The following is a 21,024-nucleotide window of genomic DNA, read 5'->3' as shown; positions in this document are numbered from 1 at the left end:
TTTTTTGCCTAAATGTTGCACAAATAAATGTGTAAAAATGTTGTTTCTATTTTTCGTTTACATTATTAGATTAGAATTAGAACAATTAGAAGCCATAATTAAAATATTAAACAACAACAAAATCACACATTTTAATGCAATTAGTCAAAATGTCAAGAAAATTTCAACAGTGTGTTAAGCTGCATTATTGCATGTGCAATTGCAGTTGCAGAGGGTGGATTGTTTTTTTTTCTTCTTTTGTTCAACCGTGCAACTTTTCCACTTGCTAAGCAATAAAACGGTCATTGCAATGTCCGCCAAACACAACCATTTGCCCTGTGTGTGTGTGTGTTGGCCGCTGTCCGTCAATCGCTCTCACAGACCGTGGAGGACGTTCGGTTGGACACAGCAAACGTCTCATGCCGAGGAATGAGCTGCAAAAGGAGATGCAGATTTGACTGGCACACAGAACCCCACACGATCATTGCGCCGAACGATGCGTGTCGTCGGTTTCAAGAACCGCGACCGTAAACCGCCCCAAAAAGCCGTGCGGCTGGTCGTTGTCAGTGGTTTGTGCGCGCGTGGTTGAGATTTTATTTTAAATTTTAAATTGTGACAGAAACGGCCGCGGAGATTGCTCTGACTCGTTAGTTTTGTTTTGCCCTTTTTTTATTTTTATAACGGTGGAAATCCATTTCGGTTGCTGTTTGCTTGGTCTAGGAGTTTGTCCCTTTTTACAACCAAAAAAAAACACCGGTCACCGGCCAGACAGGAAAACACCTTCACACCTTCACGTTCTGATCGGGTTGCAGGTTTGTTCGGGTTGACCGTATTTATTGAAGTTCTCCCTGACACAGTGTCTAATGCAATGGGTGCAGTGATCATATCTAGTTCTTCATTTCAAATTAAAATATTTATTAAAATTTAAAAAGAATTATAAATTTTTTGCTTCATTTTACTGTGATTAAATCGTTATTCGTGTTGATGATTTAACACATAACAAGATAGTTTTATGTTTATAGTTTAATTTTCAAAATATAGAATCTTATAATTTCTAAACATAAAAATTAAAGTTAATCAAATTGTAAATTAAAACTCATAGTTTCATAACTTTATAATTCAGATTGCTCTACACGATTAAACACATTTATTCTATTTTATCCCACTATCCCTTTTGCGTGGTTTTTCGTTACACTCGTTTTCCGCGGGCGCCACCAGAATTTGTCCCCGACAAAACGCCAACGGCTGCTGCTGATGCTGCCGAGTTGAAGTCTACGAATGTTGCCCCCAGATGTTGGCCCGGTACATAAACCGCCCATTTGGCCCACGTCAAGCAACTTGATCAACTACCCCCCAAAAACAACCCCCCCCGTCCGGCACGATCCAGCTTTTCCTGCTGCTGCAAGCGGTGGGTGTGCTGTGGGCAAGGAAGTTTGATGTTGGTTTTGCCCGTCCCGTGATCATGGCCCGAGAAGCTCGAGAACAAATCTCGTGAAAAACGGTTTTCATTCCATTCGCAGTTCTGTTGCGATCGCGGAACGTACTTCGCCCGGTAGCTCGAGACGCGTTGGTGCTGCGTACGAAATTTTACGCACATTATCTTCGTTCCGTTGTTAGAAAAAAGTTGAGTCGCTATTGTAATCCCTAAAACACGCGTGTTTGTGCTTTGGTTTTTTTTTTCATCACATTAAAGTGTTCTGTTTTATGGGGACATCTAAAGAGGATCCCAAAGGAATAGTTAAGACAAAAATTAGAACATCTTTGTTTTACTTTGGTTCTTTTGTTTTTGCTTTTCCTTCACACAAAAGCAACATAAAACAGCCAGTCGTTAAATCGATCAGCACCGAAGAGAAGATTACTGTCGCTTTGGTTGTTTTATTGTTTTCGTTTCTTTGTGGGTGTATGTTCTCGCTGACAAACTCTGGTGTCGTCGTTTTCCCTGGTGACGAAATCGCGATCCCAAACGGACGGCATTAGCCGTGGGACATGTTTACAAACATCATGCAAACACCATCCCCGCTTAACCGGAACCGCGTCTTCAATCCGATCCTTCCCATCGTGCGTGCGTTGGCGCGATCGTGCGTTAGAGGTGCGTGCGGGCTGTCGGAACGGGGTCGTCAGTTCGTCACGGAGAAAATAGCGCCATGTAACAGCGATTAATTAGCAGCGATGCGCGATGCCCGTCAATTTGGCCAATTCCGGACAGTGTTCTAACAAGTGTCAAGTGTCCACTTCCCACATTCAATTGTTGCGGCGCGAGGTGTTGAGCGATGGTTTTCATTCTTTTGCGAGAGACAGAAAACCGATGCCAGAGGGAAACTCCTCAAATGATCTGTGAAAGAAGCTGTTTTTTAGCTGATTGTGTGTGTTTTTAGCTGATTTTTCATGGTTTCAGTTCAGAGTTAATATGTGGATTAAGTGTTAAATTAATATAATTTCAAAGCAGAAAATCATAACGAAAAAGCTACTTCTATTTTTCAACATTTTTCAGTTTTTTATTAATTGTAAATTATAAATAGAAATAAAAAATTTTTATTTCTTTTTTTGTAAATTAAAAATCTTATTTGACTTTTTTTATGAGTCCTATATTCCTGTTAAATACTCAAATTTGTCTCTCGATTTTAAAAAAATGAATACTAAGAGCAATTTCTTTCATATTAATAAGTGGACAAGCCCCTCTCAAATCAAATAAGTTAATAGAGACATCCTGAAGCTGTGATATTCTACATGTGATATCCCAATCTGACACCGCCCGGTTGTTCAACTTGTGCCAGTTGTGGTCCGCATTTATTTTTAGCCAAGCGAACCAATTGTTCCGACAAACGTTAGTTTTAATTTCGCGTATTAATGGTACATTTGTTCCACGCGTGTGTCCGACTGACAAATGAAAGCAACAAACAGCAAACCAGCAGCAGCATATATTAGTATCCTTCCACCCCAATGTTGCATCCATGCCCGTTCAGAGCTAACTTATGATTGGCCTCTTTGGCTTAACATCTTCCGTACGCGCACCCAGTTGGTGTCGATTTTCAAAAGGTTTTGCTACCGGGTTTTCCGCTGCCATTAAGCTGCACGGCGTTACGAGAAATGAACTGACCTGAAGTGGTGTACCTTAGTGAGAAGAAAATTCTTTTTTTTCCTCTCCCCGCGGTAGCCTCCCGGTAGCAAATTTCCCAGAAGCTGGCGAATTGGTGGGATATGGACATAATTTATGGCAAATAAAGCGACGTCGGCAGCAGCCACCACGAGATCATCCATGGTGTGTGCGAGCAATGGCAATCGTAAAGAACGGCCATACCTTCTCAGCAAGTGTTTTTTTTCTCGTTGGCGGTGCGTAAATTAGACGTTTTGAATCATTTTTCATCTTTCCTTCCTCGAGTCACTTTTTTCACTCTCTTCCATATGTGTGTGATATGGTACGTGTGTTTGTGTTTTTATTTATCAATAACTCAAGGTACTGCTTATATACAACATCATTTAATGGTAGATCGATTTTTGCCCCGCCAATAGCAGTGTGCAGTGTGAATTTAACTGATTAGTGAGTGAAAAATAAAATTGACTAAGCAAACAAAAAAAAATCCAGCGTTATTAATTTAGTTTATGGCTGCAAACACCCAGTGCTGGGCGTAATGTGCGTTGGCGGTTGTTTTCCCAGCTGTTGTTCAAGCATGCGAATCAAATTTCATTCCCAACTGTAACTTCAAACGTTTGCTAGAAACCAGTGAAAACAACAGCAGAAAGTGACGATCGCAAGCGCCAGCGGTCCTCATCAATCGATCGTTTTGTTTTTGTCGTGTAAGCTTTTGGGCCGTTTCGGTGGTGGTTTCGCGTGTATGTTGTGCAAGGTGAAAACTGAATCGACAGCACAGAGATGGATCGAACGTGCTACGGGAAGTTTGATCCAGGAGCTCGCCAACCGTACCGCTGTACGCTAAGGGATCGTGGAATTGCACCAGGATGTAAGTTTTTAGAGAAAATGTTAATGTGGAAACTAACACGAATATAATTTGTTCTATATTCCCTTGCGTCTGATAGTGTCCTTTTTTATAACAATCAATGAAAACTGATTTAACTTACAATTTTTAGTATCGCTACAAATATGGGTTTTCAATTAATGTTTACTACTGTTTACTAGTTAATCTAAAATGTGAAAAAAATCACTTACAACCTCACCAGATCACTATTATGCCGTGGTGATAAACATATGGATCGAAAATATTTGTATTATACTGGGACACCCCGGTGGTGTATGTGATATACGGCGTCGGTTCCACACGACAGGAACGGGTATCAAGTCCCATCCGGCTGCGTGGTAAAAATAAGTCTTAATACGGCCTTGAAGAAGCAAAACAAAAAAATATTTGTATTGCACATGTATTCATGTTAACCCACACATGTTAACCACATAATAAAAGTCATAATAAAATTGTATTTTTGAAAATTTGTTTTAATTTTAGAATAATTTGGAATGCATTTTTTGTTGTATAAAATATTTTATTTCTATGTAGAAATTGGATCCTTATAATTTTTTGGACCATTTTATAATATTATCGATCAAGTGGACACATCCAGATGCCACACACACAAATTAGGCACAATGAAAGTGATTTTTCGGTATATGTTGGGCTAGAGTTGTTGAAGAGTCGTTGATTTATCGGCATCAACCATTCTCTTCTTGCTTTCCCACAGGAAAACGTTAGGTGAGATCAAATTTGGTTAATGATTCAGCCGCGACCTATCAATTGGGAATAATTATTTAACGGTCTGTATTTTATAATGCAAATAAAAGCAAATTTCAACTCTAACCTTTTGCTGTGGGAGATATGCCAAACTTCTGAGCACGTTGACCGATCAAAATTTGTTGTTGATGATTTGTTGTTTCGTCGAATATTAAGGCAGTTTTGATCTCCTTACTTCGTCTGTTATGTAGTTTGTTTCGATGCACTGATGTCGTCAAATAGCTTGCGGAATTAAACTTTCTCACCAAAGTACGGAAAACTGTCAATTTTGGGAGTAATTTCATTCTTTCAACGAACATTTCACTCTAAACTAGCGCTCGGTCGACGTAAAAATTGAGCTTTTTTTTCGACGGTATTATCCACTGGATGGATTTTAACACGAGGACGTGATTTTCGGAAATTGCGAAATAAAACGCGGACGCGACTGTTCTCGTGCATTGTAAGATTGTAACTTTTTTTAAATTTTGATTATAGAGGTTTTGAGTCCCTAGGACTACATTCGTCTCTCCTAAGATTGTAACTCCAGTTTATTTCTACAATGTGTTTCTTATATATTGACAAACTGTTGATAGTGTTGGTGCGTATCCTACATGCCGCGAGTGTGTGTTAGTGTCAAAAGTGTGGGAGGTAAAAATCCCAGTTTTACCCCAGTTTTTACCTTTATTTTGTAACCGTCGCCCGATTTGACCGTTTTTAGTTAATTGCACCAAACATATAGGCGGGTTTTTCCCTGTCGACCCATATTATCTTTTGCTGGTCCCTATATTTTACCTAGACGATTCCTGATCTGATGATTTTTCCAGGGTACGGAATGCAGTTTTATTGCATTTATTATTTTCGTACCTCGGTCGTTAGTACCATTTTTCCCAATATTACCATATCGAGATGTTCTGTATTTTCAATGCTTCGGGTAATCGCTTATTTAGGATAGCGAAGCTGGCGGTCCCTAGTTATGAGTTGCATTTTGGATATGTTGAATCTCGTTTATTTACTTGATACTTTCCTGTTGCAGTGTTTATGCAGCTACATGTTGTAAATTTGTTCCTAAATTTTGCCGTGAGATCCTGCGTAGCGATCCTCTATTTATTTTAAACGACGTACCATTCTTTGTTCAATTTAAGCTCTTGCATCTAAAATTTTATTGCATCTTTTCTAACGTTTTTCCAGACTGGCGTCGAGTTTAAGATGTCAGCTTATGATGCACTTAAATGAACATTTCATAGTTTTGTAAAATGTGTTAAAGACATGATACATGTCTCAGACGGTGTTGTGGAATTGTTGCGATAAAGTGATAAAAATTGTCCTAGAATCCCGGAGCTGTACACGATAACGGCCGGTCAGTCTTATAAGACAGGAGTGAGGATAAAAATCCCATCCGGATTATAGACATCATTTACAACACAATTAATTTATAACTTGACCCTTTGTATCCTCTGTACCATGGGTTAAAAAACACGATTCTGAATTGTATTTCAATTTTTTTTAATAATTTTTAACTGTGAATTTTAATCTCCAGAAGCTGTTTCATTTGGTATTTCAAAAGATAATTTTGAAATCATGTCCTTCATATTGAAGTTAAAGAAATTTTTTTAACGCATGATTGTTGTTTATTAAAAGATTGAAGCCCATTTAAAAACAAATTCTGTATCTATCTTTGTTATTACCTTCAATCGAGATGATGTATCTAACAGCTAGCTTAACAATATGATAATCACATATATTACAAAGTAATATCACAATATAACAGCTTTTAAAAATAATTTTAAATTTTTCAAACGTAATTATTTTCATTTCTTTAGAATATCTTTTACAGGGGAGCTAGAAATTTCATGTAAATATTCTTAAATCTTCAAAGAGGTATTGAACACATTTATTAGATCCACAAGCGACAAATTTCATTAATATGTTTTGCATAATTTTCAACCCCTAAACTGCATACTTTTTCACCCCTGTTCAAAGCTCAATTTGCAAAAGCCCAAGCTTCCAAAGTTCACCAATAGATGGGGCGCTTAGTGCACAGGTCGATCGTCTGGATAAAGATGTTATATTGCTAAGCACGTGGTGTTAAGCGAAACTGTTTAAATTCCAACGGCACTTAAAACCAACACCCAGCTAAAATGTCTGCCCCCAGGTTGTCGCTAATTCAGCTTTTGCTCTCTAATGCGTGGGACTCCCGGACGCCTCCAAAACACGAAGACCATGTGCGACACGTCTCTGAGGTCATGCGTTCAAAATGGCATTTATCCGACACCTTTTTTTCAGGTGGTTGCTTGCTGTGGTGGGGTGATATTGCCGGGGTGGCGATCTGCTTCCTGTCGCCATTGCTTTTGTCCACGTCGATGATGTCATAAATGTACATATGAATGCCACAGCAAACAAAACCGTAGCGTCTCTTCGGTAAATGGCTTTACCGTTCCGGTGTTTCTCCCGCACATGTCTGTAGAGTTAAGAAATTAGTTCATAAGTATAAACTAGGTTAAGATTGTAATTAGTATGTAAGTATTGGTAACGGAGCACACGCATGATACGGTCACCCGTAATGTGCGTACAGCCAGTTGAATAAAGGCCACTAACGAGTACACAACAAATTGGCGACGAGGATAAAGTCAAAGAGTACAAAAGTCAAATGGCGAAACAAGTGATCGGAACAGTGCAGCCGTATGTGTTTGGAGAGGAAATAGAAAATTACCTGGAAAGAGTGGATCTTTTTCTGGAAGTGAACGACGTTGAAGACGACAAGAAAACGGGGTTCTTACTAACGATTGGTGGCGCCGAATTGTTCGATGTGGCAAGGAAAGTGTGCTCGCCAAAAAACCCTAAGGAGATAAAGTACGATGTGCTTACAAAAACATTAACATCGCACCTAAAGCGCAGCACAAATGAAGTGGCGGAACGTTACAAATTCCGCTTGGTGTTTCAAAAGGAGCTATCGATAAACGAATACATTATCGAATTGAAGGCGGCCGCACAGTTGTGCAATTTTGAGTCATTCCTTGAAAAGGCGCTACGTGACCAACTAGTAGCCGGGGTCACCGACCAGGAGCTGAGAAAGAGACTTCTCTCAAAAAGTATGCTCACATACGAAAGTGCGTGCAATGTGGCATTGTCCTGGGAAGCAGCAAAGCGACAGAATGATGAGATGAACCCAAATGAAACACAAAAAGAGATAGCAACAGTGCGAACCAAGGCGACCAGCACACCAGCTAGATCAGCGTCGGAAGAGCAGGACGAATGTAGGCAAGCGGAAATGGCGGCGTTACGACGTACAAAATGGAATAATTATTCGCCTGCCGCACGTGGTGAGCGAAATCGAGTAAGCAGAAGTACAAGAAGTGTATTGTGTTATCGGTGCGGTAGACAGCATGATCCAAATCAGTGTCCAGTTAAAGCGTGGAATTGTTATGCGTGTGGTAAAACGGGACACGTCGCATCGTGCTGCAGGAGCAATCGAAAAGGCATGAGAGCCTTCGAGGAGGAACAAGAGGAAGAAGGCGTAGAACATATGGGTACAGTAGTGGCATTACAAAACGTAAATGCAATTGGAATGGGAAATTTACCAATTAAAGTATCCTTATTTTGTAGAGATGTACGACTAGAATTTGAGATTGATTGTGGGGCCTGTACCAGTGTGATACCAGAAGAAATTTTTCGTAAAAAATTTCACAAGCACGTTTTAGAAGAAACGTACGTTACGTATGTATCTGCGACCGGACAAATAATACGACCACTAGGAAAGTTTAATGTAAAAGTACGAACTAAAGACGGGAAAATAGGCGTATTACAAATTACAGTAATTCCGGCACAAAGAAAAGTAAATTGTTTGTTAGGAAGAGACGCCTTGGATTGGATGTTTCCCACCTGGCGAAGAGTATTTCAAATCAATGCGCTAGAATCAAATCAAGAGTACAATATACTAAACGAAATAAGAAAACAATTCCCGAATACTGTGAATCATAGTGAAAATAGTATGATAACCGGTTTTGTAGCCAATTTGATTCTTAAACCAGATGCAACACCAATTTTCCATAAGGCTTACACCGTACCGTATTCCTTAATCGATGAAGTTGAAAATGATTTGAATCAGTTAGTTAAAGACGGAATATTAGTTCCTACCGAAACGTCACAATGGGCAAGTCCAGCTGTTATAGTTAAAAAGAAAAATGGTAAAGTTCGAGTTTGCCTCGATGGCAAGGTTACCGTGAACAGAATGTTATCCACAACACACTACCCTTTACCACATGTGGATGACATACTATCCAAAATTTCCAAGTGGAAATATTTTTGCAAATTAGATTTGACTGCCGCGTATTTGCAAGTACCATTATCAAAAGCCTCACAAGAAATATGTACAATCAATACCCACAAGGGATTATATCGTTATACACGCATGCCATTTGGCATCAGTTCGGCACCAGCTATTTTTCAAGGAATAATAGATCAAATTCTGTTGGGGTCACCAGGAATGGCCTACATAGACGACATACTAGTAGGAGGAGCGACGACAGAAGAATGTAAACGCAATCTTTTTCTGGTGCTAGATAGGCTAAACAAGCACAGAGTAAAGTTGAATTTAGAAAAATCGGAATTTTTTAAATCTAGTATTGATTACCTCGGATACAATATCTCGGCAAGCGGCATAAAACCAAATCTAGATAAGGTTAAGGCGATAGCGGAAGTGGCAAGCCCGAGAAACGTAAATGAACTACAAGCATTTTTGGGATTATTAAATTTCTACCGTAGATTCCTACCCAACTTGTCAGCTCAACTTTATCCGTTACATGCGTTACTAAAAAAGAATACAAAATTTAATTGGGATAGTAAATGTGAGGAAGTTTTTCAAGAAACAAAACAAATGTTAATAAATCATAAAGTCTTAGAACCTTATGACCCCAGTAAACCAATAGTGTTAGCTGTGGACGCTAGTCCATATGGAGTGGGCGCGGTGTTGTCTCACGTCATAAACAAAATAGAAAAGCCTATCGCATTTGCCTCAGCTACACTTACCGAAGCGCAAAAAAATTATGCTCACGTACATAAGGAAGCGTTAGCCGTAATGTTCGGGGTAAACAAATTTCATAAATATATATTTGGGTTCAAGTTTAAGTTAGTAACCGATAATAGCGGAGTTAAAGAAATTTTCAACCCAACCAGAGGAACTTCTTCGATCGCAATGGCTCGTTTACAAAGATGGGCCTTGACCCTTTCAAATTACGATTATGTTATTGAACAAAGACCAGGTACAATGATGAGCAACGCAGATGCTATGTCAAGGCTTCCGTTAGTGGAAGCACCAAGTGTGGAAAATATTCAGTTAGGAATAAAGGCGGTTCAAGAAAGTGGGCTATTAAATGATGTTAGAATACGTTACAATCAGCAGGAAGACCCTTTGATTAAAACATTGTATGAAAGAGTAAAAGGCGGCTGGACGCATGAACCGGACTATAGTTTAAAACCATTCTTTAAACTCAAAACGCATTTTGGATTAGAAGACGGCATTTTATGTTTTAACGATAGGATAGTAGTACCGGAAAGCCTAAAAAGTCTGACGCTAACAAACTTACACCAAAATCATGAGGGTATAGTAAAAATGAAAATGAACGCACGGCAGCACGTGTGGTGGAAAACCATGGACAAGGATTTAACAGAATTTGTAAAATCGTGCAAAGTATGCCAGTTACGTCAAATAGTGCCAAAAGAAGTAGTAGTAACTAAATGGCCAAGCGTAGAAGGGCCTTTCCAAAGGGTACATTTGGATCTTTTTTATATAGAAAGCCGTACCTTACTCATAATAGTAGATGCTTTTTCAAAATATATAGACGTTAGACTATTAAATCTTTCGCGGGCGTCCGATATCATAGAAAACCTAGAAAACTTTTTTGCATGTTTTGGATTGCCTCAGGAAATCGTGACCGATAATGGTCCACCCTTTAATTCGGTTGCTTTTGAAAATTTTCTAAACGTGAGAGGTATAAAGGTATCGAAATCACCCCCATACCACCCACAATCAAACGGGTTAGCGGAAAGAGCTGTTAGAACAGTAAAGGAAGTCATCAAAAAATTTATGATTGATGAGAAAGTAAAACATCTATCCCTTACTAGGAAAATCAATAGATTTTTAACAAATTATAGGAACACACCGTGTACTGTAACAAAAGTCACGCCAGCCTCACGAATATTTAGTTATGTACCCACCACTATAATGAATTCAATGAAACCTAAAACGGGAGCAACACCTCTTAAAAAATCATCAATGAAAAAGCAATTTAGTAAACCTAACGTATTTAATACGTCGTATATGACAAAGACTGTAGAATTTAAAGAAGGAGAAAAAGCCCTATATAGAAATCATTTTAAGGAATTATTTAGATGGATTCCGGTTACTATTTACAAAAAACTTAGTATTTTACGATATTTGGTAAACATTAATGGAAATATTAGAATGGTACACGTCAACCAATTGAAAAAGAATTCTAATTACGAACCAATAACCTTGGCCCAACCGCAAACAACAAAATATGAAGAAGAAAAGGAATTATCAGATAAAGTAAAACTAGAACCAAAACCGAGTAGAAAACGAGCCAGAAGCGAATCGTCCTCACCGCCCATTCGAAGATCTGAGCGTTTAAAGGGACAACCTAGAAAAAAATATCCCAAATAAGAACAATAGTTTAGCGGGGAGAATGTAGAGTTAAGAAATTAGTTCATAAGTATAAACTAGGTTAAGATTGTAATTAGTATGTAAGTATTGGTAACGGAGCACACGCATGATACGGTCACCCGTAATGTGCGTACAGCCAGTTGAATAAAGGCCACTAACGAGTACACAACAATGTCTTGCACGAAGTTTCCTTTCCACCATTCGGAAGCGAATCGTAGGAAATGAAATTCATTCAATTTTGTTCTTTGGTACTCTTTTGCGCCGGCGCTGGTCGAAACGGGATGGAAAAGATGGAGGAGAACTTTGCAGTAGTTGTGTGTTAGTGACTAATCGATCACTTCGTAATCGGTTTGTTTACACTCAGCCCTGTAGCATACGTTTCTGATAACCCTTTAGATATTCGTGATATAACAAAGTTTTTAATCAAAAAAACTTGTATAATTCAAACTTTGGAAGTTTTTTTGTTTCATTTTAATTTCAAATCGTACTGTTTATTGGAATAGTTTGAATAAAAGTAGCTTAAATAAAAACTATGATTTAAAAATAATATACCTAAGAGAGACATACATCTTCCCCTAATTTAGTTATCGAATGGAAATACCAACATAATTACAGCTCCTTACAACCATATGACGCCTGAAGTTCTTTTCCGTGTGGACGTGAATACGCATTCCAATTCCACTCAAACCGGCTGACCAATCATCCGTTCACTCAAGCGCACAACAATCATTCCAGTTTGCTCTCGTCCGGACTCATGCGCGTATGCTTTCCCTTTCGACCCACGAAACGGTGTTCATGCGATGCAATGTGGCGAAGCTCCAACGCACTACAAAACTCCAAGCGAGCGTCAACGATTCCATACCGACTCCTCCGCTGAGATCTTGAGCGGCTTCGAACCTTCCACACTGTCGGCGTTCGTTGGCGCTCATGATCGTGACCCGTTCGCGACCGATTGTTGGTGTTGGTGTGCAGGGGATTTGCATTAGCCACCAACAACCCCTAAACGTAAAGCTTTAATCGCTGACGGCTACGGTTTGATTTAGTATTCATCGAATCATCGCCATTCGCGCGTCATATCGTGTTGTTTCGCTGGGCGAAGAATTCAATCAACAATTAAAGTTGTATCTTTGAACAAATTTTAACCAACATAAAAGTGTGTAGTTCCAGCTTAAATCTTTAAGCCGCAACTGTTTTAATTCGTGCACATTTAGCACTGGTGGTATTGTGGCGCTTAACAGTGTAACAACAGTGAGAGAGTGCTTGACATCGTGTGCGGGTCGATGCTTCTTCGACCTCCTTGTCGCGTTACTGTGCTACCTTGTGCGGCCAAATGCTAAAGAAAATTGTATTTTCATCTAGATTTTCGCACCGTAGGCTACACTGAAGACTTGGAAATCTATTCTGATAGTGTAAAGTGTTATCGAAGCGAATTAAATTTTACAATATTCCAAAGAAAACGATCAAATCGGGACAAGTGATTCCAATAGAATTTTGGTGTTTAATTTTGCATCTTATTATTGAAACTGCTCGAAAATCGGAATTTATTAAGAAATAATAATCAACAAAACTATTATACAAAATATGACGGGTAAGTGCTATATTCTCCTATGAACTCGATCATCTGTTTCGAACAGGTTTTTTTCTGTGACGTCATCATATTTATGCGTGCCAGTTAGCAAAGAACCAGTGTGAAAGAGAGAAACGTTCGTCTGAGGAGGAAGTTGTTGCTCCAGTGAACTTGAGATGATACTTCTTCTCTCCCTTGTTGCTTCCTTTGGCTTACACAGGCCTAAACTAAGAAGTATAAAATTCCTTCCGACAGGAAACAAACTGAAACACGCCGAGAGCGAAGCATCGATACTGGAATGTGTGTTCCCTCGTTATTGTGTGGTTTTTCCTTCACGATCAGCCATTAAGAGGAAGAAAGAAAAATTTGTCTGAAATGTGATTGCGGCCTTTCGAAATGCAAGCAAGTCAGCGGCTATTTTTAGCATTCCAAACACGCCAAGAAACCACGCTTCTTGCTTCCTACACACCAAGTCAAGGCAAAATGGATTTTTTTTTTGCTCAACCCTTGCATGCTGATGGTTTAATTTCTTCACCAAACGATAAAGAAGATAACGTACCGGGTTGTTTATCCGTTTGAAGATATCAAAAAAATGTTCTTCAGAATTTTAACAATATCTGCCAACTATCGGTACGACGATCTAGCACATTCTTAGATCATTTAGCCGGAAATTCAAACGATAACACCTCCAAAAGGGCTATTAGACAATCACCGATCGCCCACTGATGAATGCTGCCTTTTCGATTAATGCAAATGGGAATCAAAACACCGTGTTGAAGCTCAAATGTGGGTGTGTGTGTATGAGTGCTTCATATGGTAAAGTCATTTTATCATTATGTTCCTCAGCGCCACCGCCACCGTTGGGAAGTCTCTTCAGAAAGATTTGGTCCAACAGTAGAGCAAACTAATGGGTAAAAGTTGTGTATTCTAGTTGCGAACACATTGAAGCGGAAGTGTGAGATATGATTTCGAGCGTTAAAGAAAAAGAAATGGCAAGAAATACACAAGAGTATTGATTTGCTTCGCAACGTAGTGATCAAGTCCTTGAAAGTTTAACGAACATTTTATCTTGACTGCGATTTAAACCTTGAAAAGGTTATTGTGGAAAAGTGAGTTTGCTGCAACAGGCAACATATCATAATCGGTGTACATTTATTGTTTTTATTGTAGAATTTATCGGTGTATTTAATTTCTCTCAGTATTCACTCTTTAATTTAGAATAGTAAGTGTTGAAGTATCTTCAAAACGTTATAATCATAAAACTGTATTTTTGTTATATCTAAAGTTTGGTAAATTTTGAAATTAATGAAAAGATGACTTTGTTACTACAACGTTAGTGGCATAAGTGGATTAGTTTACTGTAACTAATCTCTTTCGGTTGGATTGTATCTACGGCTTGAAACGCCGGAAGTTATGCAATTACTATGTTTTGTTTCTTTCTTTTCTCTCTATTTTCACCAATGATTAAGTTTTTCCTGGTTGACTAGCAATTTTTAAGAAAAATCTCCTTCAATTCCGAAGCTTTTATGATTTTGTTATTATGAGCGTATCATAGAAAAGTAATGAATAAAAAAAATTATTAAACTTTAATAAAAATTAAAACTCTTTCTTATAGAGATAGTTATCTTAAAAAAAAACAGAAAAAATGTCTTTTTCAGATCGCAATAACAATGTAATAACGCTTGAAAGCGACGCTATACGATAGAATGTAGTGCGACAATTATAAGGCTTTTATGTGTATGAACTCCGTATTGAACTCCGTCAATGATAAAATAAATTAAAATAAGTTTCAATATTTTCCACAGTTCTTTGCTCTTACCGTCACTTCTATGCCTCCAGAATGAAACGATATGAATGATTAATTTATCTTCTAGTTTCATTTACTGAAGCGAAAGCTCTCATGCTTCCCATTGTCTAACAACCTTAGCTTAAATAACAAAACTTTTGTTTGTATTCTAGCGTAAGGCTGCCATGTAAGTCAGCTACACGACACTATTGTTCTTGAAATTCCTTCACTGTTGTACAGTTGGGAAAATCGTGAGTAACAAAGACACGACACTTTCCCCCAAAGCTCAGAAGGGCGTCCGTCGGTTCGTCCATTCAGCAAGTACTGAAGGCTCTCGGTATTTTTTTTCCTCCCGCCGCTAGACGATATTTACTTTCGCATTTCCTTTTGCAAGCCTTTGCAGTGAATGATCGTGTTTCAATGCTTTATTTGCATGTTTTCAGCTCACTGTTTGTATGCGGACCGGCCGGCATGATTTCGGTCGCTTTGGCTACTTTGGCGGATTGGATGTCAAAGTGAGTCCCCGCTTTATGGTGTGGCGCTTAGAAAGGGTGAACACAAACCGCGGTGAATGTCGCATGGTTTTGCGGTAGAAAGATAGAAAAATGTCGTGAATTCTTTCGTCGCGTCAGTTTTTTTTTGTCTCTTGCCACGATTGCCTTCAAAAGAAATGATCAACAAATGGTTAACACTGAATGTAATTAATCAACGACTAACACTGGAAATTGCTCTTCTCTAGGTAGAATAGTGAAGTAGCTGGAAGTAAAATTTCTCTAAACACCCTCTCAAAAAGTAATTAATTTTCTTTTTGTTGAATTGATTGCAGTGAATTGTACAAGAAAAATATATCGCAAAATTTTTTATTGTGTTAAGCAATACTTGTACCACAAATATCAGTACTTGTCTAGATCACCATGAAATATCATAAATCTTAATGCCGAGGTCATTAAATTCAAGGAAATATAACGATTTTACCAGTTCGTAATATTCATCACATAATGTCATGTTGATAGTGTCCTTCCAGACGTTTTAAGTGACTCCCTCAAACTATGTTGATCTAACTGGTTTTCGCATTATGACTAAGTTTGTGCCACCTCACTGACGATAGCTAACGGAGGAATTTGGCTTCCATAAATAATAAGCTAATATTACCATATAGTAACAAATCTTAGTTCGTAAGCTGGTCCATTGCTGCTGCTGCTGCTGAACCGGACAACGATCTTTGGCCATCTTTCGTTATCACCATCCATCTACGGAATATCCGACATCTCGTACAGGATGGTGATGTCCACCTCGTTGATCTCCCCCGTTTGACTCTTAGCCGATCAGTTTGTCTCGATCCTCTCCACTCAAATCTTCTACTGAACGAGCATATCTTAAAGAAAATCCACCCCAAACGCGGACACAAGATGTTGGAGATTTGTTTATTGGTCTCTTTCTCGCGAAAAATCGAAATATCAAACTGTGAGAGAAATCACAACGATAGAGATTCGAAACGCAAGAGCAGATTCCCATATACTGCGGGCAGGTTCTCGCGTGAAATACTGTCCGAATTAGCCGGTGTTTGTGCGATTGGATGCTGTGTTGTATGGTGTAGCCCCTTATATTGCAACACCTTTCGAAGGCAAAACTGTACACAAGCAAGCTCTACGGAGCAGTTGTAAAATGGCATAAAACCGAGTTCGCTAGCTAAATCTGGCAGAGCGTTATGTCGTCACAAGGCTATTAAACTGTTTAAACTAAACATCAACAGTGTGTTGGTATTAACACAAGTGTGATTTTGTGGCGTATGACATATCGCCGATAGACGACTGGTTGTAACCCGTGCCTGATGTCTGCGCCTTAAGCCACTTAACCAGATCGTCTTTAGTGACGTATAGTGCATCCGATCGTACGCATTTGATGTGTCGCTCGTGTCACGTCACTCTCCCGACGCACATCGAAATGTGTCTAATCTTGCGTGATGCTGCAAAATCTGCTCTCAGCTTCCATCTACGTGTGTATGGGTCACTGATGAGCGCGAGCTGAAGCCGCCAACCTGTCCGATGCTAATGTAGTATCAGTGCAAACCGCTGGGCGATCGGTCGGTACCAGTGAAGGCTCGCGTTATTTCGATCCCAATCGCAGGTTGTTGTTGTAGTGAAAATCGTTGTGCGCATTGTTAATGATCATTATTTGCACCCTCTGTGTGACGTATAAATTGGCTTTAGTTGCAAATACTATTACGCATTTTGCTGTTAGTAAACCGTGTTTATATTGGTAAAAGGCCAACCTGAAACGACACGACCTCAACGCCGTGTGTACGAGTGTTGAACCACACAAGTGAAAGAGAGTTAAAAGATAAAGAGGGTGCTATCAAATCCCAAAAGATAACATAACAGGTTTACAAAGTGTTCCGCAGTGTTGCTAAATCAAGCAAGAGCAAAGCTTTCAAGCATTGTAGCAAACAGTGAACATTCAGTGTTTCGTTAGATAAAAATTGGTCATAGTTGTAAAAAAAACATCCATGGCACCCAGCGTTCTGTTGTGTTGATATGGTTAAGTAGTAGTTTAGTTGATTCCAACAACGTGTGAAGGTTTTTATCGAATCCATTACCCACGAGAGTGTAGTCAGATCGCGCCACGTTTCGTAGGTGTATTTTTCTCGAACGTTGCTCATTGATTGTTTTTTCCTTTCTTTTAATGCTCCCCAACAGTGAGATGTTGGCTCGAAACAGTTCTTGTGCGAGTGGCGAAAAGCACAACGAGAAGAGATTCACAGATTTCGTTTTCAGTTTGTTGGCAATATTTTTAGTTGAAATAACGATAATAAGATCATGGTCGCGAGAGCATTGAATAACGCTCTGGTGTAAGATGCACAACAAAAGTGTTGGTTTTTTTTTCCTGAAGAAAAATAGATCTCGTGCTCGGTTGCTTTTTTTTCTCGAAGTCGTAAAAATATATTTCCCTATCGAAAAGTAGCTTATTCTGAGATGTTCAATGATGCGTGGTACAGCGGTACGATCAACAATAGAACAATATGGTGCACCTTCTTATCTGTCAAATCTCCGTCAAAGCTGTCGACGGATTTGGGCATGCGTGTGTGCTGCTGCCGTTTTTTTTTGCCACCGTCTTGTGTTCTTGTGCGGGTCACACAAACATGGCATGAGGGTTAAATGTGTGGAGCATCTCCTCACCTGCTGTTCTTTCGTTGTTTTATCTGAATGTGTGCACCCCGAGATGATTGGTAGGTTTTGACTGGTGTCCTAGAAGGATTTGTTTATGTTTACGCTCGCGTGAACCCGACATTCACGCGTATTCATTCGATCACGATGTGTGCGATTTTTCGCACGAACATTTCTGCTGCCGCTCGGGGGCCGTGTGCGTGTGCTGCGTACGTGATGCGTCTTCCACATAAACATTACTCAATGGCGTAAAACGAGGTGTGGTGCTGCAGGTCTTGACCTTGGTCTCGTTCGTCGCGTGTCCCACCGGGGGCGGAAAATCGTGGGGAATAATTGGTTCGCACGAAAGATGTTTCCGATCAGTGTGTTCTATTGGTTGGCAGGGTGAGGAAAATGTGTCCCGACTGCGCACGACCCATTATTAGTCATAGAAAGTTGGAGCTATTTTTGAGCCAACTGTACGATTAGCTTGTATAGATGAAACTCCGCTACTGTTGGAAATGGGGAAAAATTGGTCAGTTGTAAAGGAAAGCAAGGAACTTTGTTATTAGTATTCTTCACGATCGTCTGCAGATTTCATGTTTTCATGGCGATTGCTATTCAATAATGCAGAAATTGCTACGTACAGATCGATGATCATTACCATGATCGTAAGACAAAGAATCGAAGAATTGATTATTTTTTTCTCGTACTCGCACAATTTGATCTTCACTTGTGCTTGCTACATACTGTATGTACATTTAATGGTATTTTCGTTTTCTTTTCTTTTTGTTTTTAATTTTCATCCCATATCTGCGTGGGTTTTCCGTAGTTTTGAATCTAAAAATAATTTCGTGCCAAGGTGTGTAAGGTACAGACCGATGGAAGTACTTTCCGGCACGCGCACTCGTTGTACGGTTTACGTCAGAATTTTTTTTTTTGCAATTTTAAACGTCTGCCTAACGATCAACTTGGATCTGTAGTCTAAATTGTTAGTATTAGCAAATACTAGTTTTTTTTCATTATTCTCTTTGTTCTGCAAATATTCAGCAAGTCCAACGTTATTCTATTATGTTTTTGTCACTTGAAGTGCCATCATCAACTTATTCAACCGTGATGTAAAGTGACTGCGAACGCTTACCATCTTCCATATTTTTATGGAACTTTATTGTACGACTTCACCAATACAGTTGTTCCGCGCCTTTTTGCGTTGCGAGATGTCGTTTCAGCTTGCATTCGAGATGTGTCTGCATCGTGCAATAATTATGGCGGTGACCGCTAGAGACCTCAGAGTGTCATAAAAAGTGTGATCAATAATTAAATTCTACCAACGTAGATCTTCATCCGAGTTGTTAGGGTGTGGTTGTTATCGTCTTCGGGTTAGTTCTTTTTTGTCAGGTCTCAATAGCTCACGATCACTTTGGAAACGACGAATAAGCTACTTTTCTATTAAGTTTACAAAGAAATAAATACAATTTTTTAACAACAGTACTTTTACCCAGCAATGCGTGTGTTCCGGTAGTGCGGAACCATTTGCGAACAGTGCAAACATAAAAAAGTAAAACGATTTTACTGGAAACTTCTATACCAATTCACAACTCGCGTAGAATACAAACTAAAGCAAAAAAAACTCCCAAAAAGCATCCGTTGTGTGCAATAGAATGGCGTCAAAAATGTCCCGCAACACACCATCGAAAGGAGTCGCCGGTGGTCGGTCGGAAGGTTTCGAAGATTATTTGGGTGAGTGTGACTTATTGCGTACGCTTTCGTCGATTGCCCAATTTGCGCTCTTTCGCTGTGCAATGTGCAACGTCTGTGGGCGGGTGTGCGGTGTAGCAAACGGAACCATTTAAAAGTGTTATTTATAGTTTCTGTCCATTCGGATAATAATTTGGAAATGATCCTGCTACGAAGAACTTGTTGCCTAAGAAACGGCAAAAGATATCTCTCACCTGCGCTCTACCGTACTACCATCAATCAAAAAAAATCCCCCAACCAAATGTGCAACGTATCAACGATTGTGACTTGCTCCACTTTTCCGGTGCACATTGCTACTGCGTGACCCGGACACGTGCAAGTTACCGTACATCAGTAGCAACCCCGCACCAAGCAAGGCCATCGGGGAATCAATATTTTTGCATCTTGTCGAGCCCCATCTCGGATGCGTATCAAATTGATCTGATAGGTCCGTAACTGGGTCGTGATGGGTTTTAAATTGCACTCTCTTTTTCATTGCTGTCGATCGGGTTTGATATTTATAGCGCAGCGGGCGGCACGTTGTTGAACTCATTCACTAATGTGCACAACCAATCAAAATGCAAACTGCAGTAGTCGTATGTAAATTGTTCTCAAAAGTCATGATGTTATTCATCGTTTTTATTTGTTCTTTTATATTTTATTTTTTATTCTATGATTCTGTTGTTCTTCTCGTTCTGTAAATAAATTAGAAATTTTAATATTTTTTATATTTTACAACGTTTGTTGACAGTTATTGGTGAATTTAATGTTTCTTCTATTTATTTAAATATTTACAAATATGCTATTTAATCATATTTTAAAGTTAAAAATTACTTAAAGCTTTTCCACTGTAAAAAAAAACATTAAACATGGTTATTACCATTAATATTAAAATCGAATAAAAATGTAATACGAATTTAATATGATGAAGGTAAAAATAGAAATATTTAGTAATTGAAATTTATAAAAGACTTTAAGCTGTTTTCGTTCAACCCAAGCAATTGCCAATATGTCAATAAAACAAACGTGCTAACACTTTATCGGTGCGCGCACTTTCTTATCGTCTAACGCTGGTGCCCTTCACGCTCCCCATGAAGGGAATGCGTAAATAATAAAAAAAAATAAGACCTCACCTCACTTAACAGAAGCAACAGTCGGTTGGTTGTGCTTACCAACACAAACCTACCCACAGAACGTTGTCTGTAACGCGTGTAACATTTATTTTCATTAACAAAAATCTTCTTCCACGTGCACGAAACGAACCACCAGGCCGCGAGACATTCCGCAAAAGTTCGTCATCAGCGGTTGGGTCATCTTCCGTTTTGCGGTTTATCGTTCGTTTCGAAGTAAAAAAAAAAGAAGCAACAAACAAACCCTTAAAGAACCTCACAGTGGTGGTAATCGACCCGATTGTA

The 21,024-nt window shown here is 39.1% G+C and overlaps 2 protein-coding genes across 9 annotated transcripts in view; both read left to right on the top strand.

Moving 5' to 3' along the window:
- Positions 1 to 21,024, top strand: part of LOC125764116 (leupaxin) — a 57,465-nt gene that overhangs the window by 17,196 nt on the left and 19,245 nt on the right. Inside the window, exons 1-2 of one of the 6 annotated variants that reach the window (XM_049427995.1) lie at positions 16,769 to 16,856; positions 19,375 to 19,612. The exons of 1 other annotated variant lie outside the window; for it this stretch is intronic. In XM_049427995.1, the coding sequence (XP_049283952.1) occupies positions 19,534 to 19,612 (79 nt within the window). In that variant the 5' untranslated portion in view covers positions 16,769 to 16,856; positions 19,375 to 19,533. Of the gene's footprint in view, positions 1 to 3,231; positions 3,939 to 12,848; positions 12,965 to 16,768; positions 16,857 to 19,361; positions 19,613 to 21,024 lie in introns of those variants that run through there. 4 more of the 6 variants (XM_049427994.1, XM_049427993.1, XM_049427999.1 and 1 more) reach the window with 4 other exon arrangements.
- On the top strand, positions 6,285 to 12,946 carry LOC125764113 (uncharacterized protein K02A2.6-like). Of its 3 annotated transcripts, none has more exons than XM_049427987.1 (2): positions 6,285 to 8,224; positions 8,301 to 12,946. In XM_049427987.1, exons 1-2 carry the CDS (start codon positions 7,345 to 7,347, stop codon positions 8,312 to 8,314), a joined length of 894 nt encoding a protein of 297 aa, XP_049283944.1. In that variant the 5' UTR covers positions 6,285 to 7,344; the 3' UTR covers positions 8,315 to 12,946. The 3 variants fall into 3 exon arrangements, 2 of the variants coding, with proteins under 2 accessions (XP_049283944.1, XP_049283943.1); XR_007418434.1 differs by having other exon boundaries at positions 6,288 to 12,494; positions 12,736 to 12,946; XM_049427986.1 differs by having other exon boundaries at positions 6,288 to 8,224.

Source organism: Anopheles funestus, chromosome 2RL, assembly GCF_943734845.2.
Source record: "Anopheles funestus chromosome 2RL, idAnoFuneDA-416_04, whole genome shotgun sequence".
NCBI lineage: Eukaryota > Metazoa > Arthropoda > Insecta > Diptera > Culicidae > Anopheles > Anopheles funestus.
The sequence above is the reverse complement of the archived record's forward strand: the minus strand, read 5'-3'. Positions and strand labels throughout refer to the sequence as shown.

What these genes read in the sequence shown, in the direction of transcription:
- LOC125764113 (XM_049427986.1), top strand. Translation starts at nt 8,566, where the DNA reads ATGTTTCCCACCTGGCGAAGAGTATTTCAAATCAATGCGCTAGAATCA.